This window comes from Eublepharis macularius, chromosome 3 (assembly GCF_028583425.1).
Source record: "Eublepharis macularius isolate TG4126 chromosome 3, MPM_Emac_v1.0, whole genome shotgun sequence".
Classification (NCBI taxonomy): Eukaryota; Metazoa; Chordata; class Lepidosauria; order Squamata; family Eublepharidae; genus Eublepharis; species Eublepharis macularius.
Window position 1 is genome coordinate 79,528,164 of NC_072792.1, and position 24,472 is coordinate 79,552,635.

Here is a 24,472-nt window from a genome sequence, read left to right on the forward strand (position 1 = left end):
AACGGATATAATGGTGATCTGGACCTTCCGTTAGAATAATGATGTCACAGAATTATCAATGTACACCTAAAGAATACACGCAAAGGTCTACTTGTGATCTGTGAACTACACAGTTTATTGGAACCAAATCTTGGACTATACCCAACTCCAGTTGGAATATAAGGCGAGCTTGTATGAAATAATTAATGTGTACATGGTGCTAGGAAGCATTTGCACTTTAATACCTGTTGCAATATTAATAGAGCACTTGAAGCACTGGACACTTTATGTATGGACTTTGGAGCATATATGACGCCTGCAAAATAATTTTTCCTAGAACTGGTTACATGTGGTATAGTTCTGTTAAATTATGCAATTACTGTAAATAAAATAGGGAGACATTGTTATTGCACGGGAAATTGTGTTTTGTTGCTGATATAAATATGGTAAACAAATAGACGCTGGCTAAAATAATGACTAATTTAAAAATATACATTCTTTATAATATACTTTCCCTGCCTTTGTTCTTGGCAGCTTTGAATAAAGTACTCAAAAATAAATACTTCTGCCTAATGGATGAATACTTCACACACCTGATGATGTTCAGACTGATGACAACTTACGCTGCAGCATATAGTGCTAGTCCATCTATGTGCCTCTGGACTCCTGTTTTATTTTAGAGTTATGAGGCAGTATAATATTTGTTTAAAATATTTTTGTTTGCCTTTCTCTTGAAATAAACAAACAAACAAGTTTTTGCTTAAGCTGTACTAACAGATGACATTATGATATGGACAGTGTAATAGTATAGCCAACTGTACCATGTGAATCAGAGTTGATTATATTGGAGCCAGTTTGGTGTAGTGGTTAAGAGTGGCAGGACTCTAAGCTGGAGAACCGGGTTTCATTCCCCACTCCTCTGCTTGAAGCCAACTGGGTGACCTTGGGTCAGTCACAGGTTTGTCAGAGCTCTCTAAGCCCCACCCACCTCACAGAGTGATTGTTGTGCGGATAATAATAACACACTTTGTAAACCACTCTAAGTGTGCATTAAGTTGTCCTGAAGGGCAGTATATAAATTGAATATTGTTGTTAACAACAACAACAATAATAGGTGATGCTAGGTACATAAGAAAATTTTACTTGGGGCGAAAGGCATCTTGACATCTTGTTCAAATTCACTGTGTGCTCTTGCAATAGGAGCATGTCAAGGATATGTAGTTTGATGTCAGTGCCATGCTGACATGCTTACAGACATAGTGGCTGTAAGCATGCCACAGTTGAAATGTGGAAGTTGAAATGTGAAAGTGGCATGTTGAACACTTCATGGGTAACTTTGTTTTGCATACCCAGCATTACTTTAAAATCAATACTGTGTGCTCTCAAGTTGTTTCTGACTTATGTTAATCCTATGAATGAAAGACTTCCAGAACATCTTATCTTTTTACAGCTTTGCTCAGATCTTGTAAACTAGAGGCCATAAGTATTTGTATTTCATTGCCTTGATTTCCTTCATGATATTTTATGTAACAAAAGGCAACAAAATTTTCATATTTGCTGATAACATGTCCCTACTATAAATAGAGTCAATGGACTAGTGTGCTTGGTAACACACTAGTCCAACTAAATCTGCAAAACAATGCAGGTGGTCATTTTGAGTAATCCATATTAAAAGTCCTCCCTCTGGCTGCTGTTATTCCCTACTCTGTCCAAGCAGAACCCCAAGGCAAATTTCTTTTTCTTACTCCCTGTTTGGTATGGCAACTTCAAAGTGGCATTTGTTTCAAAGGACATTTAAAAGGCCATAGAACCTTGCTTTTATGCTTTCCCTTAGGCCTTTGTTCTTACAAATAAATTCTGCTGGATTCCCTGTGATCCTTTTATCCAGGAATCTTTCTTTCTCAGGGTCCTCCTGTGACCTCAATGCCAAGCCCTTGCTCTTTCTGCTATGACTTTACTTCTAAGGGGAAAAAAAATGTCTCGATCAAAGACTGTATCTGTCAACTCTTTTAGGTTAGACTAAAATATCTGGCACTAAAGAAACATATCTGGATCTTTCTTCCTTACTGTTACAGATGGATCCTTGTTCATTAACAAGTAATTTCCCTTTCTTATGCAATTATTCTTTCTATCTAGCAAAGAAAGAAGGCTACATTGCTGTGGAAGGGTGCAGAAGCAAACTTGTAGTCTTTTGTCCAAACAATTTTTTCTCCAGATTTGAGTTCAGAGAAAATGGATTCTGTGACTTGCGGCCTAAAGCTTTGTCTAATACGGTAGGAGTCTCTACTTATTATTCTTTACAATATATATATTGTTTGTATTGTAGAATTTAAATTGTTCTTTGTAAATTTAGCAAACCCTAATCTTTCCCCCCCCCCCTGAGGCTGGAAAATATGCTTACACCTGTCAGGAAGGTGATGGGTAGTAAAGTTGCAACATATCACAGCCAATATTGCAAAAGTAAATATATTTGTACAAACAAGGTACCCACAATGTTTTGAAGGGGCCGTCTCATCCCTTCCCTCACTATTTCCTTTTTCCCATCCCTGAAAACTCCCATAGCCTCTTCCCTTTTCCTGCTTTCTTCTCTCCTGTTCATTCACACAAAACCCAAATCAAACACATAAGCAAAACATAAACACCAAACAATAAAACTATGATGTTAAAAACACATAAAAATTACTTAAAACACATGAACATCTTCATGAGTGGCAAGACTTCAATCTGGAGAGCCGAGTTTGATTCCTGACTCCTCTGCTTGAAGCCAGCTGGGTGACCTTGGGTCAGTCACAGCTCTGTCAGCTCTCTCATACCCACCCATATCACAGAGTGATTATTGTGAGGATAATAATAACACACTTTGTAAACCACTCTGAGTGGGCACTAAGTTGTCCTGAAGGGTTGTATATAAATCAAATCTTGTTGTTTATACATAGGTGAAGGATTCTCAACCATTTAACATAGCTTGAACCCTGATTTTCTTAGCTTCCAGGGCAAACTGTGCTGCTCTATAAGACATGAGTAGATCCAGGTAGGCAAGAAGGAGGGGCAATTTTTCCACCAGAGGAGGAAAATCAATGTTTTTAAAGATTTCCCCAAGGAATTTATTTCTGGGCTCTGTATACAAAGGGCTGTAAAGATGATAAAGGGGAAGATCTTTGGGGACCGAAGCTCCACAAATACAAAAACAGGGAGCAATCAGTATTGTCTAGAATGGTTGAGGGCACAGTTTGAAACCTCAAAGAAGTTAAAGCCATTTTAAGACTAGGAAAGGTGATTTTGGTCAAATAAGAGGCTCTGTTATGGCCCCTCTTAAATAACTTGAACCAGGGAGAAAATTTGGAACAGAGAGTTGAACTTCTGTCCAATGCAGCATCGATCTTTAAAATCCAGTAATGTATATTGAGACAGGGCAAGGGGACACCCCAAAAGTTATCCACCAGAGAATAACAATGGGAGGATGTTGTTAAAGTCAGCTGTGCATCTGAATGCAGAAGTGCTTTGCTTTGCCTTAGGTGCAGACTAGTGGAAAGATTCTTTGATTTTCTCCAGAATCTAAATAAGGCTGAATACAAGGAGCTGAATAGCAGAGATTTCTTTGCTTTCTCCAGAATCTAAATCAGGCCAAGTGCAAATGGGTTTTGATAGGAGGTAACCCAAGCCCTCACTAAAGCCACTGGAGTGCCATGAGGCAAAGCTAGAATCCTCTTCAAAAAGAAGTTTTGAACTGGTTCCAAGTTCATTCCAACCCCTTATCTCTGCATCATATAGAAGCTGTGGGATGGCATTACACTGAAACAATTTCAAGGCCAGCTCAGCTAAAAATCTTCCTTTGAGGTATAACATTTAAAGATAGTCCCAGTGGTTTTCAAAATCGAGGCTTTTGTTATGGCCAGGTGGGCAGATTCCATGAGAAGGTTTCACTAAATGTCACCCCAAGATTCTTAAACATTCTGCATTGTTCAATAGAGTGCCATCTATTCATTATTTAAATCATCGCGGTCTCTTCCCAAAGACTATTACTTTGGTCTTGGCAAATTTGATGTTTAAGGCCTTGCCCTTACAGAAATTGCCCAGTTTGTTCAGCATCCTCCTTAAACTGATATAAGTTAGGGATGTCAATACCATGTCATTTGCATATAGGAGAATCGATATTTTCTGACTCCCCAATGATGGTGGAAAGAACTCAGAGCCTGACAAGCTTGGAACTATGTCATTTAAGCAGAGATTGAAGAGCAAGAGGCCCAAACACATCCCTGTTTGACCCCCCGAATAACTTGAATGTGCTCTGTTAAAGAGCTTGTGGGACCTAATTTAACTCTAGCAGATATATTATAATAAAATTCTCAAATCAGGAACAATAGGCATTTATTGATATTAGTACCTGCTAGTTTAACTCACAGCTGGTTCCAATCTACTGTGTCAAAGACAGGAGTCAGATCCACAAATGCTGCAAACATAGCCTAGATGGGGCCCTTAATACTATGTTGAGCCAGCTGGTAAAGGGTCAAACAGTGATCAATAGTGCCTATCCCTTTCCTAAACCCTGCTTGCTCAGGATGGATAATGTTATTAGAGATCTCCCAGTCCCGCAGCAAAAAATTTCTGTACAACTTGGAGGTTAGGTCCTGCAGGCTAATTGGTCGATAATTTGGAGGGGACTAATTTTGAGCCCTTTAAAAATACCGGGACTACAATGCTTTGTTTTCACCTGGAGGGAAAAACGGCTGTTCGATTGTTCTAGGTAAACAACTTTGCAAAGATGGGCATCCAACACTCAGGGAAGGATTTAAACAGCTCTGGTGTAATCAGTTCCTCGCTGGGAGTGACTTACCAGAGGAGAGAGAGGAAACAGGGCCTCTTATTTCAGATGCTGCATCAGGAGGCCATTGTAGTGAGATGAACAGATCTAAAAGTCATATCTACGCCACTGTCTCATTCTCCCAAACAGGGTGGGCCCTAAATACCAGATTGTAGTGAGCATGCCAGATTTTTGCTAAGATCTGAGCCTCCAATAAAGAGATCTGCCTAAACTACAGGAAACAAGTTCCCAGAACCAGGTTTCCCTCTTTTCTTGTGCTGCCAGACCTAGTTCCTGCAACCTATCTATCAGCCTTCATGTCTTCAGCTTTCCCTCCCTCTTCTACCTGGCAGCCTCTACCTGGGAAAAGTCTGACCTAGTTGTGTGGTATCAACTGCTGAGCCAAGTTCAGTTGTGCATAGGGTTGCCAGTCCTCCACTTAGACTTGCCAATCCCCTGCCTAGGGTGGGGGATCCCCTGCTCCCACCTCCTCCTGCTACCCTACTTACCTGGCCAGTGGGGTGTGTGCCCCGGGGTGACCGCGGCAGCACAGCGTCCCCATGGGCAGTGCCTCGCGCCCCCATGCCCCACTGCAGTACACCCCCACACCCTGCAACAGGTCTGTTTTGGGCCGAATTGGGCCTGTGGGGAGGCAATTCGGCCCTTTGGCGAGTGCAGGAGTGCATGCTGGACCGATCTTTGACCCATGTGATGACGTCACTTTCCAGAAGTGACATCATCATGCCTGCCAGAAGCGTGTGCGCGCTTACTGCGCAGGCAAGGAGATGTCCCGAGGACTTCGGAGGGTAAGTGCCAGGCTCCCAATCATCTGTTGGAGGACTCAAAGGACCTGGCAACCCTACCCCCACTAGAAGTGGGGGATCCCCTGCTCCCAGTCTCCAACTCACTCCCCCACTCACTTGGCCAGGGGGGAAGGTGGAGAACAGGCCTCTCAGGGGGCAGTCCCAACGTGGCAACATCACTCCCCAAGAGTGCTTTCCCACTTCATGCTGGGCCAATTTGAGCCCTAAATGGGCTGAATCAGTCACTGGTGCGAAGCACAAGAGTGCTCTTGGGGCCTACATGACAATGTCACTCCTGGAAATGATGTCACCATCCTGTGCCAGGAGCACATGTGCATAAAGTGCGCAAGTGGGAACATTCATAAGGTACGTAATGGGTACTTCCCCCTCCCTCTGGGAAGGGAAGGGAACCTGGCAGCCCTAATTGGGCAGATTGTGCAGTTTGGGTCCAATTTCAGAGTGGAGAATCTGCAAGGACTTGCAGGGTGAGGTGCTTCATTTTTCCCTGTATCCCCCTCACCACATTATTTCCTTTTCTCTCCTGCTGGTAGCTCCCGCATCCTTACCTTTCCCTGCTTCCTGCCTTCTTTCCTTCCCACCTACCAACATATTTTTGATCTGCCTCATCTTCAGCCATATTATTTATTTATTTCATTTTTCTCCACAATGGGTACCCAGATCACTTACAGTACATCATTCTCCTCTTCATTTTATTCTCATAGCAACCCTGTGAGAGAGATTAGGTTGACAATATATAATTGGCCCAAGTTCTCTCAGTTGACTTCCACAGTAGAGTGGGGATTTGAATCTGGGTCTTCCAGAGGGTAGTCTGAAGCTCAAAACGCTACATCACCTTGGCTTTTTGGGGTCGCTGTTGTTGAATTGTAACAAAGCAGCCTGCCCGGGGTGAATTATGCAAGTCAATCAACTCCCTCCTTCCTGTGGTTCCTGCCAGGCCTGGCCCCAATGAGTACTCCCACAAAGGTCAAAACAGACTTGAAGGGGCCCTTCTACCTATTACTGACAGAAACCAGGGTTTGAAAGCTGGTGATACAGTTATGGTTGCCTAGCAACCTCCACAATTGCAATTGCAGAAGGCATTCATTTCTTAAAGGTACATGGGCTGCTTCTACAAGGGTATTTAACCATCTTTTAAAAAAAGATTTCATATTTTCCTGCAAACCAGGAGGTTTTTAAAGAAAGGACTGTCTTATGTCTGGATTCTATAACCTACAGATATGGCCATGCTGAGAATTAGATATATTGACAAGCAAGCAATACACTTTTATCCTCCAATACTATTTCCTCTTTCCCTTCCCTGAAAGCCCTAATAGTTTCTCCTCTTTTCCTGCTCCTTCTTACCTTCTCACCAACCAGCCAACCTACCTTTATTTGCCCCTCTGTTTTCAGTTCTCCATCCTTCCCTACCCCTGACAGACTCTACCCAGGAAAACTTTGGCCAAGCTATATGGTGCTGGTCACCAGGATGGGCACAGTTGCGCAGTAGTGAACCTCCAAGGACTTGCGAGGGGCACTTCACAGTATTCTCAGTATCACCTCACACTATTTCCTCTTTCCCTTCTCCTGGTAGCTGCTACATCCTCACCTTTCCTTCTCTCCTTCACACCCACCAACCAATCTAATTTTTATCAGCACCCCCATCTTCAGCATCATTTATTATTTATTTATACACCACCTTTCTCCATAATGGGGACCTCAAATAGTTTACATAATTATCCCCTCCTCCATTTTATTATAAAAACAACCCTATGCGCAGGGGTGGACTGGGAGTGAAAAATCCTGGGAAAGGGCCCATCCCCCCAGGAGGAAGGGAGAGAGGCAGAGACCCATCTGACCTGCCTCATCCTCCTAAAGGGTGGAGGGAGTAAGGAAGGAAAAGATCGCCTGCCTAACCAACTGGCTAAGTGTTTCTTAGCCTAACCAACTGGCTAAGTGTTTCTTAGGTGATGTCATCACGCAGGGCGGAACAGAGGCAGCGTGCGGGGCTGAGACCAGGAGACCAGCTTGAGAATTAGATATATTGATGTACAACAGAACAGTGAATTAGAGGATCACAAGCATTAAGAACACAAGATTTGCCATGGTGAACTCCATTCAGTCTAGTAGCTGTGGCCAATCAGAATTCTCAAGGAGATCCACAAGAAACATTTGATGGGGTTATGTTATTAATCCTCAGCAGCTAGCAGTTACAGGGCCACTAATGATAAAAGAAATTCTAATGGCTTTCCAGCTGAGCTGAGTAATTCCAATATGTTTCTTGGTAAGTAAACACAGACTTAGGACTGATTGGGATTCAATTTATCCATTTTATTTATTCATGTTACAGTATTTCTCTGTCATATGAAATTCTTTATGCACAGTGGATCATCATAGCTAGATCACTGAGTATTGCAGCATTCTCTGTCCAACAAAGTAAGTGCTGTACAGACATTAGCATGTTGCATTTGGACATAAGAAATTCAGTTTAAAATGTTCATTCAGCTTTATTCTTAATGATCAATACATGCTTTTAGAATCTGTACGTTTTAGAATCTGTAGTGTACAAAATAGATTTTTCCTTCTCATCCATAAAATCAAAGTAGTAAAGAGTCCAGTAGCACCTTTAAGACTAACTAACTTATTTATAGTTTAAGCTTTTAAGAACCACAGTTCTCTTCATCAGATTCATCTGACGAAGAGAGCTGTGGTTCTTGAAAGCTTATGCTACAAATAAGTTGGTTAGTCTTAAAGGTGCTACTAGACTCTTTACTATTTTGCAGCTACAGACTAACACAGCTAACTCCTCTGGATCTATAAAATCAAAGGTTTATCTTGATTCCAATTCAAATGCACCTGTTCAGTAGTAGTACATTGTACTGAACACCCAAGTCTTGTCACATCAATTGACTACATTAATGATTTAGTACACCATTAATGATTTAGTATAGTGGCAATAAATAATCTCAGTGCAACATCAGCATTCAGTGTTTTTTACTTGAGAATAAAATCTGATCATTTTTTGTTGGTTTCTCCCCATAATGCATCAAACAAGCAGTGGAGAGCATTATCCTGTATCTGTGCTCTGTTCCACTGATACATTGGCCATTTTCACACTACTAACCTGCTTCCGTAACGTTGCGAAACATTGTGCAAAAAACACGGAAGATAACGTCTTCTTGCGAGAGTTTTGCGCAATGTCGCACAAAACTCTCGCGAGAAGATGCTATCTTCCGTGTTTTTTGCGCAATGTTTCGCAACGTTACGGAAGCAGGTTAGTAGTGTGAAAACGGCCCTTCTTTAAATACAATTTTGCTATTTATTTTCCTATAATCATTCTACAATAGGCCAAAGATATCATTTTCAAACAGGTTCATTTGTACATGTGCCTTGCTGCTTTGAATGTATTTCAAGTAATCTTTCAAAAGACTTCAAAACACCTCTTATAATGGCTGTACCAGGCTGCAACCATCTCCCTCCCCCCAATTGCTCAGTCGATTTTTTTTTTAAGTTGCCAGCTTTCTGGCAGCTTTTCTGCTATCACTTTTGTTCATCCAGTGAGCGGATGAACTGTACTACCAAGGTTGAAAATTATTTTAAAACATCTTCCTTATTATGACCAATTTCTTAGGTGGTTCATTGGAAGGCATGAAAGCATATGCATCTGTTTTCTCAAATACTCCATTGGAGACCAGTATAATAATCTTGCCAAGTATGCTTGCCAGCTTGCATACAACTAAACTTTAATTTAAAATGTAGTCACTATAATAAAGACACTGTGAAAGGAAGCAGCATATGACAATGTGTAGCTGGTAACATCTATGTTAAATAAACATGAGAGGCAAATGGTATAAAAGCAGCGATTATCATGGAGACTGAAGCAGTTTCTTAAATATTTGTGCAAACATTTTCAAACTTCAGTTTTTCATCTTTTCCTTCAATGCCACTAGTAATATGTGTAATTCTTTGTTCTCTATTAATGGAGAGTAAATATCAACAGTGTTTTATGAAGGAACTATATAATCTTGGTTCATTCTCTTGTGAAACTGCGTATATATGTATAGCAAACATAGCTTAACATGATTTCACCATGCAGATGCATCTGGATGACAACAGCAACACATAATTGGTTATTCATCCTTATCCACCAAAATACGGAACCCAAAAAGAGAATGACGGACAAAACATCCAAAAGTGCTTATATAACTGTTGTATTTGCCTCTTATTCTCATAGGCCCTTTTCGCACTTACGGTTTAAACCGCCATTTATGAGCATTCGCCCCGATCGCAGTGGCTTCGGCATTGCACCTGTTCATTTCACACTGTCCACTGCAATTTCGATTTGGTGTCTGTGCTCTATTACAAAACCTCAGTGCAATTTTGGGCTTTCAGGGCCTTGCAATTCACGTCATACTTTTTTTAAAAAAATTGAGCATGCGTAGTAACGTTGCAATGTTGGAACCCTACCCCCTTTTTGCTGATTGGACTGTCCCCTGCCCACTGGAGATGCAATTGGTGGCAGAGTTCTGGGGGAAAACATGTACCACTCTCATTTTTTTAATCAAGCCAGGAAAGGGTTAAAATGCTGCCGATTCATCTCCTCCCAGGAAGCAGAGGCTTGTTTCCAAAGGGCTGTGCAAAATGCGTGGATTTTTCCCCCTCTTTGGCAAAGTCTGAAACATGCCTAGGAGGGAGGGAAAAGCAGCCATTTAATCCTTTCCTGGCTTTTAAAGCCAGGAAGAAAGTGCACTAACATTACAACGTTGCAACCCATTCTTGTCTTTAAAAAAAAAAAGAATGTGTGTGCATACCCTAAGAGAGGAAGGAGAAAGCATCTATTTAACACTTTCCTTGTTTTTAAAGCTAGCAGGGAATTAGCAGCAAGCTTAGGAATCATTCCTGGCTTTTGAAAAAAAATAAAAAAGCATGCATACCGGGAGGAAGGAAACCAACGAAGAACCAGTCTTATGACCCTCACCTCGCTTTACTAAAAAAAATGGTGGACAAGGAGTTCAGAGAGCTGAGGAGGGTGGGAGTGGTTAATTCTGCACAAACCAATCAGCTCCCAGGGAAAAGGAGAGGGGGGGAGAGAAGCAAAAAGGGGGCAAAAGTGTTCACATTAGCAAAATGCGGGCCAGCTGCCAGTTGGCAGCAAACTTAAAAAAACATCGGGGTATGTCCGCAGGGGGAAAAATCAGGGATACAGCAGACAAAAAGCGGGACTGCATCCCATGACTGCTTTTAAGTGTGAAAACCTTGCAAACATGGGATGTGGAACAGGTACAAACACGCTCTAAAAACCAAGTGCGAAAAGTACCATAGATTAGAACATGTATGTCTGTTTCATTTTTTTTTTAACATAAAGCACTTTTAAGATCAAATTATGTTTTCTGTCTTCAGTATTCTTGCTTTGAAATAAGGTATATGAAATAAGATATTCTGTGAGCCTGAAAGCTGCAATTTCCTCAGCATTTCTGCCATCCTTCTTTTACATATCCTATACAGTTTGACAACCAGGTTTAGGGAAATCCTAGATGATAGCCTTACATTGGTAACTATTTTGGAATAAGGTATCCATGAGGCAAGGCAACTCAACCTCCATCAACGGCTACATTGATAATTAAGCACTTAACATAACAATTTGATTTTCATTAAAAAAACCCTTTATTGTATATGGCACTTGTGACTTTGGAAACATATCATTTATTTGGAAATACTACATGGAGTGTAGTATTTCCAAATATTACATGGAGTGTAAGGAGCCCCGTGGTGCAGAGTGGTAAGCTGCAGTACTGCAGCCCAAGCTCTGCTCATCAGTTGAGTTTGATCCTGGTGGAAGCTGGGTTCAAATAGCCTGCTCAAGGTTGACTCAGCCTTCCATCCTTCTGAGGTTGGTAAAATGAGTACTCAGTTTCCTGGGGGTAAAAGTGTAGATGACTGGGGAAGGCAATGGCAAACCACCCCATAACAAAAAGTCTGCCAAGAAAGCATCATGATGCGACGTCCCCCCATGGGTCAGTAATGACTTGGTGGTTGCACAGGGGACTACCTTTACCTTACATGGAGTGTAGACAAACAAACTCTACCACAATTCCCATAAAAAGCCCCTCCCTAGTTAAGACCAAGGGCTTAATACATGACAGGATCCTGAGGGGATAGATTATGAACATGATTTTTTTGTATATTCCAAAGAATTAAAAAGAATATAATGTCAGGTTCTGCCTTGGCCATCGCCCAGTAAGGCTCCAGCCTGCCTGACTTCAGCCTTAAAGGACCTTCAGGGAATCTGCGTGAGCCCGCTCTGTGGAAGGAGGGGGGTATACCTCACCCTCACACGCTCTCAGTCCACTCGCAGGTCCCTTCAACCTGACATTGTCCTGATTGCCTTGCATGAGAGCTGTCCCCACCCAGCTGTTGGCCGCCGCCGCCGCCGCCGCCGCCGCCGCCGCCGCCGCCGCCGCCGCCGCCGCCGCCGCCGCCGCCGCCGCCGCCGCGCTGTTCTCTCATTCCTTCTTCCTCTCTCCTCCACTCCATCACACTCCTACACAACCCACCCACACCCTGCGGGTGGACTTCCCTTATATCCTGTCCCTCATTCCAGGCTCCACCTGCCATGCCACACCCCTCTTTTGCCTCCTAGCATTGGCCTTGGCTGCCTCAAGCAGTTGCACCTGGGGTAGCTAGTTTGGCTATGTTGGACAGCTACAGCTGTGCTCTCTTGGCTGGCTGCCAAGCTTTCTCTGCTCTGAGCTTCCAGCAGCCTCAGCTGGTCTCTATTACTCCCTTCCTCCCTGTTTGCAGCTTGGGGCGTGGCCCTGTGCTGCTTCTGCTGTCCTGCCAGTAAGGTTGCTGTCTGATGGCTGGCTGTCCCTCTTTCTTGTGCCTTCTCCCTCTGCCCTGGCCCCCTCCAGGCTGTCCTTACTTTCCCTGTCAGGGCTCTTAGTCTCCCACTGGAGGGTGGGGCTGGCTGGCTTCCACCTGCTCCTTCTGATCCTCTGGGGCTTTGGAGCTGCTCCACCTTCCTGTGGCTGGGTTGCCTCTTTCTCCCCCTCTATTGTTGGTCCATGCTGGCCCAGATTGTCCGTTGGGGTGGCTGGGTAGTGATCCTCCAACTGTCTCCCACCCTCGCTTCTTGGTAAGTCTGAGGGATGAGCCTCAGACTCCAGACACATAATACCCCAAAGTTCTACACTTGTGGGATATAATTTGGAATGCCTAAAATAGGAATCCAAGGCTCATACGTGTTATATTTTCATAAGATACAAAACAAAAGAAGTCAAGATAAACAAAACACAAACCTCCCTTCAAAACTAACAACTTGTGTTCTCAGTCAAAGGCTAACTAATATTTGACATACATTGTCTTGTATCCTATGAGATCCACGGTCAATGTGCAGTTTGCAGGGCAGGACTGTTTAAATCTCCCTGTAGCCATAGAGCCCTTTAATGTGTTGTTTTTAGCAGTCAGGGTACAAAGGCTGAAATCCTAAAAAGACTCTCATACTTCTGAAAGCGAGCAAGTTAGTGTCACAGTGTATTGTTCTGTTACTCTCTTGGGAAAAGCAACAAAAATATTTTTTTCCTGGGAACTATTTAATTTTTAAACACAATAGGAGTACAACATTTTTTGTATGAAATCTGTTATCGGCTTCCAAAATTATCCTTTATTGCAAGCAGTAGAACTCAAGTCATAATGGAATCATGCAATCATAATGGAGCATCTGTTCATTCTGACCTAGAACCTTCTTAATATTATCTGATTTTCTACACCCAGGAATATTTTTAAGTGATGCTGTATTCTGTATCAGGACAGTCCCATTTGTACTCAGAATTGGTAGAATACATAAAGTGAGTTGCCACTCTTTTATGAGAACCTGGGCTTAGGTGAATTTTCTGCCTCTACCAACTGAATATTATGGACATCTGAGCACAAATGAACCCTAAGTGCTAGCTTATAAAACCATGCAAAACACAGGCCAAACACTCCAGTTTTCTCCTCTGGCAGGACTGAATATATGACATAATTTTGAAGTTTTAAGTAATAATGCTGAAGGTAGCAACACCAATAACAGGGAGCAATTACTTACTTGAAAGGAAGTGCTGAGAAGTAGGGCCAAAATCCCGGTGGGCCTCATGCAACTGCCTGATACGTTCATCAATAGCAACCTGGGTAGAGGAAAAAGTGTAATAAGAGGCAATAAAATCAAGTGCCTCATTAAAAACTGACTTTAGTTTTAACTAAGTGTACTGCTACAACCACTTAAAATAACAGGATTTTTACAGCAATTCATATATCTACAATCATGTTTATATATTTTCTTCATCTTTCTCCCTACCTTTCTTTCCAGTGGGAACCCAAATGGTCTTAAATTGCTTTCCTTTCCTCCATTTTATTCTCACAACATCCCTGTGAGGTAGGTTAGGGTGAAAGTGTGTGACTGGCCTAAGGTCCCCCAAAAGCTTCCACGGCATAGTAAGGATTCAAACCGAGATCTCCCAGATCCTAGTCTGGCTCTCTAATCACAATACCACACTGGCTCTCAACTTATGTAACTCCTGTATTAAGTGATTGTGATCATGTAATTATGGGCACAATTGCAGCCTTAATATGGTTGGCATCAGGCCAATGAGGATGAAGGAAACATTAAAAAAAACCTCTTTCAGGAATCCAAACTTTTTTTTAACATGAAAAGCCACCTTTACTACATTTTTATTATCTATATTTGAAGGTTACAATAACATTGACACTGAAGATGACAAATAAGTCACATGAGAAAGAATGCCCTTCATTTACAAAATTCCTGCTTAACTACTATGCTGTGGAAACTCACAGATACAATTTCCATTCTCAGCTACTTCCTCCTTCCATTAAAAAGATTCTGAAAATGATTACTGCAAGGGTGGCTTATTGTCAATCCATTTCCATAGATAGGACTGCTCACTTTTATAAGTACCTTTTCTCCTATTCCTGTATAAATTTAGTTTATGTTGTGATAGTAAGGTGAAGATGGAAAAGCAATACCTGCAGACAACCACTAAATAGCCACTTAAAACAATGGCTTTGAAACTGACAGGAAAAATTGTAGTTTAAATAAAGAAATCCCATCCCTCCAAAGGATCCGAACTGATCTAATCTTTCAGACTTAAGTGTTAATCCTATACAAATTGAAGTCTGGTGGTTAAAATCCTGCAGAACCTTAATAATGAATTCTAGAAATTTTGTGGGCTTTCTAATTGGGCCTTATTGAGCTGCAATTTTTTTCTTTAGATAAACAGTTTAAAAAATTGGTAGTGGGAGGGCCATGCATGGCTTAACAGAAAAATTCAAAATGGCAGGTATTTTTGTGAATATTTGGATACAGCCACACATTCCAGTAGCATTAAAAGCAGGTAAGTTGCTTTTGCAACTACACATTTGTGCATGTGAATACTAAAACATGCCTTCATTAATTCTTACCATAGTGAAATAGTTTACTGACATCTATAGGCACTGGAAATAAGTATTTAAGGGAGGACAGGAATATATAAGAAAATATTAAACTTAGAGTAACATAAAGCACACATTAAATATATAGGAATCAAGCTACTATCTTATAGAAAGTGTATACATATTAGAAAGGACACTATAAACATCTTATTAGGCAACAATTTTATTTTGGGTGGTGGTTATTGTTGCAATGTGTTATTTTAAAATATGCCATTTTTGTAGTCACTTTACCTCAGGGATAGATTTGCCATTATAGACACCAGGATATCTCCTGGTGGGCTGATAGTCTCCCCTCCCCCCACACAAACCACAGGCTGGAAGAAGGCCTGTGCCCAACTTGCCTGAGGTGAGAGAGCTGCTGCCTGGCCCACCAAAGCTCGGAGAGGGGGAGGAGGGTTGTCAGCCCTCTGTCCCCACCAACCGCTCCCTATCCTCATCTACTGCCCCCTGTCCCCGCTCACCTGGCTGTTGGGGGGTAAACACATGCCAGTAAATGATGTCATTTTCTGGTACAAGACTTCCCTGTTGTACCAAAAAATGACATAATTTACTGGCATGAGGGGGATTGGGGGAAGGTGGATACAATGCAGCCCTCTGTCTTCTGAGCCCTCTGCCCTCCTCTTTGGCCCTGGAGAACTGGCAAGCCACCACCTCATCCCCACCCAGAGCAAGGGAGGTGGTGCCTGGCTAGCCCAAGCCCTGCATAGAGTATATGAGGTGGCATCCAGACTGTGCGAGGCAAGGGAGGTGGTGCCCAGCCCACATGAGTTGAGGAAGGTAGCACCTAGCCTGCAGGAGGCATGGAAAGTAGTACCAGGTCTACCCAACTACTGCATAGAGCAAGGGAGGTGGCGCCAGGCCTACTCAAACCATCCAAAGTGAGGGAGCCACGTCCAGGCCCATGTAAGGTGAGTGAGGCAGTGCCTGACATGCCAAAGGCCCTCATAGGTTGAGAGAGACAGCATCCAACATTTCCAAGCAGGCAAGAGAGGCAGTGCCTGGCCAGTTGGGTAGGCAGGTTGCCCCTTCCACTCTCCCTCCCCCATTTGGGAGAGTGGGGTATCTCTTCCTCTTCCTTCCTTCCTGTAGGGGAGTTAGGCCAAGTTTGGCTGTGAGGAAGGACACGGCAGTTCCCCAGTCCTATTCTGCCCCTGCCTTCCCTCTAATTTTGTGCTACAGCTGCTCTTTTTTCAAACATAAAATGAAATTTTACTATTAATTCATCAGAGAGACAATTATGTGTGATGTTAGAGAAAGACCACCACTAGTAGAAAAGGAATGTAGAATCTCAGGGCTAAAACAGACCTGATGTGTATATATAGTACCAAATGGCTGGTTTGAAGAACAGAGAAGGATTGTCATTATCATGCTGCTACCATAATTGGAAACTCTACTCCAAAACTGCAATTGTCACTGATTGGGAGAAAAAAGTGGTAGAAATATATGAACTTGTTTGCCCCACATGGATCTAAGTTCAGCTTTGAAGGTGTGCCTTAAACCCATAATTTATAGAAGTGAAGGTGGGTCCAAGAAGTGGTACAGGAGTGGTTTAAATCATTTTAGTTGACTCCTGGGAAGGAGGAATCAACAAGATAGGATTTTGTTTTGTGGTGTGCCACAGAACAAGATGGTTTTTAACATTTATGAGAAATCTTTGGAGGAGGCTATATGAAACTTTGGAGTTGTCCTCAGTATGCAGATGACACTAATCTATACATCTTTCTGTTGAAATCTTCAATGGCAGTTGTCTGTGGGTCTCTAGATGTCCAGGTTTTTGAAGAGTTGGGTCTGGGTTCCCAGATGCAACTTGGGTTTCCACATACATACAGCAATTAAAAAGTAAATGCCTGTTAAATAAATGAAAGCCCTAATGACCATGGAATGCCTCTGCAGGGGCGGACGGGCTCCCCCCCTCAAGCTATAACCCTGTGTCACAATAGCAGGGGGGAGTTTTCCCCCTCTGTTTTTACTGCTCCACATGCACAGAATACTCCACGTGGAGCAGAAAAAAACAGGAAAAACCCCTCCCCTGCTATTTTGACACAGGAAACAGCTTGAGGGGGAGGGAGGAGCCACTCCTCCGCCCATGGAGGCATTCTAAGGCTATTTGGGCTCTCCTTTATTTTAAAATAGCTATTCCCCAAAACTGCTGTGTAGCTGCAGAGAACTTGAGTTGGGTCTGGGGAACCAAATCCAACAGTCTTGGTGAGTGTGGGACTAACAGTTCCACTAGAGCTTGCCATTGCCTTCCCACCCACCCTTAAAGACCTCTGTCCTACTCTGAAAGCAACTAGGACAAGGTGGTAGACCAGGGGTCTCTAGCCTTTTTGAGCCTGCGGGCACATTTGAAATTCTGATAGAATGTGGTGGGTGCAGGAACAAAAAGGTTGCTACAAAATGGTGGCTACAGGAGATGGCGAAATGAAATTGGCTGGCCTACCTACAGAAAATGGCTGCTACATCTACCACAGGGGACCCCTGTGGTAGACAATCACTGACCTAGGAGTAGCCTATTTCCAAAAAAGGTGATAATTCCACAAAATTATTAGATTGGCCAAAACCCATGACTTTATGGTCAAATTCATTGATTTTTCCCACAGAACAATCCATACATGGCAGTTTGCACATTGCTAAATTAAAAAAAATCTTTTGTTCGATGTTTCTCAAAATTATTTTTGCTTTCTAACTACATTCTTAGCCACACAACCCAGCACTAACCCTCTGATTCACAGTGAACATGTTTCATAGTGTTACACAAAGTTGTATATATGCAGCCTGCTGCAGAGTGCAAAAATATGTGCAATGGAGCACTAATCCAATTTTGGTATTAACAGGGGAAGCAGAACAACTCAGCCCTTCTTAAAACCACAAATAGGGGAGCCCTAGTAGAACAAAGCAGGGATGAGTCAGAATGAGACAATCAGGTGACCGGTGAAACAGGTATTGCCAAAAGTTACTGCCAACATGAATAAATGATTTTCTACCAAGACAAAAAGTTGCAGTTGTTGATTGTGTCAGGATGGAGTGCCAGTCTAGAACTGTGCTCTCCCCTCCTTCCAGATGTTGTAAACTCTCTAAGGGGAGTCAGTCTCACAACAACTGGGCAACTCCTAAGAATCTGAATATATCTATGCATGCATAAATGTTACTGAAATCAGCAAGACCTTCAAAAATATTAGTGGAAATAGGTTTCAATTAACAATTATATGTGTGCAACTAATATAAATATGATGTCCTTCCTACTGTAGATACTGTTTACTATTTAGATAGATTCCATGCCAGGCTCATATAAGAATAAGGGCCACACTGGTTCATGCCAGTAATCCTTATAGATCAGCATTCATCTTTGATTGTGCTCCTCCTGATACCACTGACAGTTTGAGGTTGGAATGAAGTCTTCAACAACATGGTGTTGAAGATGACATTTGCTTCTTGGCAGTCAGAAGTAAACTGAAAGTGAGTGATTCATTTTTGGTTAATGTAGCAAGCAACCATTAACAGACCTTTCCACCATGTAATATTAAATCCTTTCCAAAACCCATTTATACTAGTGGACATCATAATATCCTATGACAAGTAATTCAGAACATGTCACTCAGCCAAGTACTTACAGAACTACTGGAGACATCAAAATCTAAATTCTGAGTCTATGTATATCCTATGTGAAATTAAATCCTCTCATCTATGGCAGTACGAAAAAGTTCAAATGACCTCAGCTGAGTGGTCTGAGAAGATTTTACTGGGAAAGATGACATTTGCTTCTTATAAGGTAAGATTAAATCCTATGCATATCCTTAATCTTTAGCGGTCTGTTACAGTATACTATTACTGTTTCACAAACCAATTCAGAGAAAACTCATAAATCATATATATATGATTTGCAATATATACATATATTGCAAATCCACTCTGCCTTTCCCCTACACATTGGTTTTCTCCTCTTAATTTTATCAATTTTCTATTATTTCTTGTGAAAAAGCTTTTTTCTGATGCTCAAGCAAACAAATAGTTTCTCCGCTTACCTCTGTTATTAAACCAAATTACACTGCTATTAGAATGATCGCACTATTTCACTAGCTACTTTGAATGAGATTCAATAATTCTCTACTATAAGGAAGAACATTGACAAGTCCATATATTGTCTTTGTCGTTGGCATCTTTGTTCCAGTCTTCAGTGTCATTGGAAACCTAACATCATAAAATAATTTTTTAAAAATCTTATAGTCTTGTCTATGACTTGTAGTGCCTTTTATTAGCTTTGGATGTAATGCCAGATACAGCCTTTCCTCAAAAAGCATGATCTAGTCAAAGTGGTTGTTGCTATGATGCACTTTATGTGGGGCTGCCTCTGAAAACTGTCTGAAAACTTCAGTTGGTCTACTCCTGTGTTTTCCAGCCTGCAGTTAAGATCCTGTTTGGAAGCCCTAATGTCTAGGACCTGCCTGAAGAAGGAAGGCATTTGGTGACCAGAGACAGAGACCTTTTCAGCAGTGGAAACTCATCTTTCGAATGTTCTTCACCTTGGTGCCTTTCTTACTGTTCTTTAGGTGCTTCGCTACAACATTTCTTTTTACCTAGACTTTTAACTTTGGAGTTCTATCTTTTATAACAGTTTTATGGTCGGCTTCTAGACTGATGATTACTTTATGAAGATAATTTTAGGTTACCGAATGACAGGTTTTGCTGGTTTTTACATCCTGGCTTCTTTCAATGTCTGCTTTTACTATTGATCATTCATATGTTCTTGCTTTTTATGATTTCACTATATTATTTTATTTTTGTCAGCCATTTTGAGCAGGTCTTTGGTGTGATAGCATTTAATACATTTTATAAATAAAGTAATTTTTAAAATCAAATCTCAGTGAATTGGTATTGCATCAATTTTAAGGCATAAGCAAATACCACAATATTGTGTCAGTAGTACATTATTCAAATTTTTAAATTTTATTTTGTCTTAATTTAGATTAATTTTTGTTCCCATTCTATAGTGGTAATGATCAAGTAGGTCTTGCTTACTTATCTGGGTTTGCTTTCTGTTAATTATTAGTCAAGTGAAATATGTTACCCACAGTGAGGTCTTCAGGATGTCAGATGAACATCCCCATTCCTAAGAAAATTTGAGGACACCCTCCCCTGCCGAGGTACCCACTGGTTGTTCATGAGCCCCTCTGCCCACACATTGCTGTTGATCATCAGAAGGAGGTAAACTGCCCAGTGATTGCCTGCCACCATCAAGCATCCCAGGCAAATGGGCATGCACGGAAATGACATTGTCATGCTTGGGTTGCTTGGGTTTATAAGGATACCAAGACTCTGCAGAGATGGGGTAATATATTAAAACAATCTGCCTCAGAACCAGATTGATCCAAATGGCTTGCGGATGGCTCTATAGGATTTTCCTGTTGATATGCCCTAGTCAATGCCCTCGTTGACCTCTAGAATGAGATAAAGACTGAGGTGGTTGACATGATTATTCTTAAGCACCCTCTCCCAAGAGAATAGGTAGCCCCTTGGTTTACTGAGGGGCTGCTGGTGATGAAAAGACAAGTAAGGTGGCTAGAGCAATAGTGGAGGAAGACTTGGGGTGAATCCGATAATACATGGGAAAAGCTGATTGTAAAGTGTACTCCCTGGTGGTGATGGCAGCAAAGAAACAAGACTTCATTGTGTAGGTCAGTGAAGCTCTTCTGGGTGGTCAGAGTCCTGTTAGGATCTGGCCTAGATGGACTGTTTGGTGACCCACTGTGACCATTTGCTCAGCACTTTGCAAATACACTCCTTTGCATCTATAACAACTTAGAATCTATATTCACAGTGACAGGGACATATGATGCCAAGGTGCCAACTTGTCCAGCTGTTTGGAATAATTTTCACTTTATTCACTCTGAGGATGAGGACAGAGTCCTAGGAAATTTGAGGCCTACCATTCGTATGATTCTTGTTTTTTCAGGCTACTTAAATCTGCTGGGCAGACTGGTAGACTGGGTCCAAGAGGTGGATAATGCCTCTTTGAGAGAGGGAGTGGTTGCTCCAGTCTTGAAACAGTCTATGGTGCTCGATGTATTGTCGAAGGCTTTCACGGCCGGAGAACGATGGTTGTTGGGAGTTTTCCGGGCTGTATTGCCGTGGTCTTGGCATTGTAGTTCCTGACGTTTCGCCAGCAGTCTATGGTGCTATCACTTCTTAAGCCTAACCTAGAGCCAGGAGATCTCAACAACTATTGACCAGTCTCAGATTTTCAATTCCTGAGCAAGTTGATTGAACAGGGTGTGGCTGGACAGTTTCAAGCTTTCCTGGAGGAGGTAAATTGGTTAGATCCTTTCCAATTTAGCTTTAGGCCTGGTTATGGGACCAAAACAGTGTTGGTCACCCTAGTGGGTGACCTGTGCCAGGAGTTGGACAGAGGGAGTGTGACTCTGTAGATTACCATTGATCATGGTATCCTTCTTGACTGCTTTTCTGGGCTGAGATTGGGAGGTACTGTTCTGTGCTGGTTCTGGTTCTACCTGGAGGGTAGGTTTCAGATGGTAGTGCTGGGAGACTGCTGCTCGGTCCCTTGGCCTTTAGACTACTGGGTCCCACAAGGTTCCATCTTATCCCCTATACTCTTTAACATCTACCTGAAACTGCTGGGTGAGTCATCTGGAAATTTGGGCTGGGTTGTCACCAATATATGGTTGACATTCAGCTCTATCTTGCTGTTTCAGTTGATACAAGGGAGGCTGTAAAAACTTAATTCAGTGCCTGGATGCAGTTTTGGAGTGGACGTGAGCTAATAAACTGAAGCTTAATCCTGACAAGATGGAAGTGCTACTGGTGAGCAAAAGTTCTGACCTGAGATTTAAGGTATTGCCTGTTCTGGATGAGGTTGCATTTCTCTTGACAACATAAAATCCTCTCGACAAAACTCTGGCACTCCAACAGAAGAAAGAAATTCAAACTGACTCAAGCAAATTTGTAAAATAAGCAGAACAAAACAAACAAAAAAACCCTCAGCAGAATGGATGTCAATCACAGCACTATACCCAGCTCAATTGGAACCAGAACCTCCACTCGCCCAGGGGCAGTGCAAGGGTTTGCGGTGCTTGCGGCCAGCCGGGCGCCCCCTCGCATGCACGCAAGCATGCACACCAGGCTGCGTTATAATGTCACATGTGACATCATCATGGGAGTGCGCGTGCTGCCGCCAGCCCGATCGCTGTGGCAGGCAGCCTCCGAGCTCTTCTGCTTGGTAGCCTGCGCTGCCGCAGATGCCTGCCCGTGGCGGCTGCGCCCAGCCGGGGGCTTGAGCTGGCGGTGGCGGCGGCACAGGGCGGGAGGGATAGGAGGCTGCTGCTTTGTGGCATGCACTCCCGCCCCCCGTGCCTCCTCCGGTGCTCCCTCCGGCACCCCGCACCTGAGGCCACCGCCTACCTGGCCTCAATAGGTGCGCCGGCCCTGAGGAAGAGGTCTGTAGTGTGGGGGTGCTCTTGGACACAGACCTACTGCTGGAGAAGAGAGTCATCTTTGTGATGGAACCAAAACTCTGAAACTCTCTTCCCAGGGAGATTCATCTGTCTTTGTCTGTTGTGATCTTCTGCCAGAGGGCACAGACTTTTTTGTTCCCTCAGTGATCCTTCCTTTGTGCCCAATGTTTTAATTGTTTTAAAATGTTTTAATTTTTAAAAAATGTTCTTAGCTCTGGTTTTAATTGTTATAATGATATGTTGCTGTTGAGTTGCTTTGGTTGGTTTTAATCATTTTAACATGGTTTTATTTTGTATGTTTTAATTTGTTAGATATCTTGATGGCCCATATGAAAACAAAAAGGTAGGATATGAATTTTGTTAAATATATAAAATATAAATAAATGCAAAACCCATATGAAACTGTTTGTTATACAAATCTGTAAGCAAAAATATCTTAGTCCCCCATTCAATAAACAGAACAAATCTGAACTCCATATCCAAAGATTAGACTTCTGATAAGAAAGAAGTATTCTTTGTACTACTTAATAAAAGTACAACAAAGGAAAATGCAAAAGTGTTTAATAAATGTGCGAACAGTAGAGTAGTGCAATCGTGTGATTCCATATCCTACTATATAAAAGGCAAACCATGTTCCCCACCACTCACTCCTTATCCCTGTGCACAGGGATAAGAAGTGAGTTGCGGTGGCAAGGCCCTCCCAAAGTCCCACAGCAGCAGGGGTGGGGCTTCCCACCATCACCCTGGGGCCTTGGGAAGGCCATGCATAAGCCAAGCAGCATCTGAGGGGTCAGAGGAGGAGGGAGCCCCTGCTCTCTTCCCCGATCCCCCACTTAACTGATGCCACAGGGAGAGGTGGGGGGAGCACTGCTAGGGCCAATTGTATTTTCTCAAACAATGGGCCTTGTTGAAATAAAATCAGAAATGGCATTCCATTCTCAATGTTGAGCCTAGACTGATACTCTGATTGCAGAGTGATTCAATGTATTAAGCACTGAAGTATGATTCCCTTTGTATACATAGATATTGTAATAGCCCAAGAACCATTTTAAAAAGTTAAAAAGGGAGGGAGAGGGGAATTATACGATTGTGAATGCAAGCCAGACACATGTGGGAGGGGTAATGATGAGAGGAGGGGTTGGAGATTTGTGGGAGGGCACTTCAAAAACACCAAAAAAGCCTCCACATGCATTGATACGGTAATAATTGTGTGGAAAAAGTGGCATCAAAAATGAAAACGGAATAAAAAAGGTCTCACAAAAAACACTTAAAACTGAGATATCACGACCTGTTTGCACATGAGAAACAATGACGTGTGTAATGAGTGAGATAACCTGCTAAAGTTCTGTTGGAAGGCCATCTCATTAAGGACGTGTGGAAGTGACCCTGGTTCCCTTTTCCTGGCAGATTTATATATATGCCTGGACTTCTTTTGTTAATCTTCAAGTGAAACAAGGGAGTAAAATATAATAAAAATCAGGACATAACAAGTGTACAACTTGAGAAAAGAGCAGAAAGTGTTTTATCTAACTTAATGCCTATTGCTACATCTCAGATCCATTACAATTAAGAGTTTTGCCATATATTGCTATACAAGTAGGACTCTGTCTTATATAATTAATCAAATATTGCTTTAGTTTATCTTTCATGTATCCAGAGGAGTTAGCCATGTTAGTCTGTAGTAGCAAAATCAAAAAGAGTCCAGTAGCACCTTTAAGACTAACCAACTTTATTGTAGCATAAGCTTTCGAGAATCACAGTTCTCTTCACCAGATGCATGGAGGGCAAGAAGAAACTGGTCAGATATATAGGTGGAGAGGGGAGGGAGGAGTAGATGCAAACAGTAACTTCTAATATGGAGATCAGTTTGCTTCTCTTAAGGAACTCAGTTACTTCTGATAATGAGATAACCATTCATAGTCTCCATTCAATCCCAGCCT

The 24,472-nt window shown here is 42.3% G+C and overlaps 1 protein-coding gene across 2 annotated transcripts in view; it reads right to left on the bottom strand.

Moving 5' to 3' along the window:
- Window positions 1-24,472, bottom strand: part of DMD (dystrophin) — a 2,144,806-nt gene that overhangs the window by 230,855 nt on the left and 1,889,479 nt on the right. For both annotated transcript variants that reach the window (XM_054973282.1, XM_054973283.1), the window contains one exon: window positions 13,667-13,745. In XM_054973282.1, coding sequence (XP_054829257.1) covers window positions 13,667-13,745 — 79 coding nt within the window. The remainder of the gene's footprint in view (window positions 1-13,666; window positions 13,746-24,472) is intronic.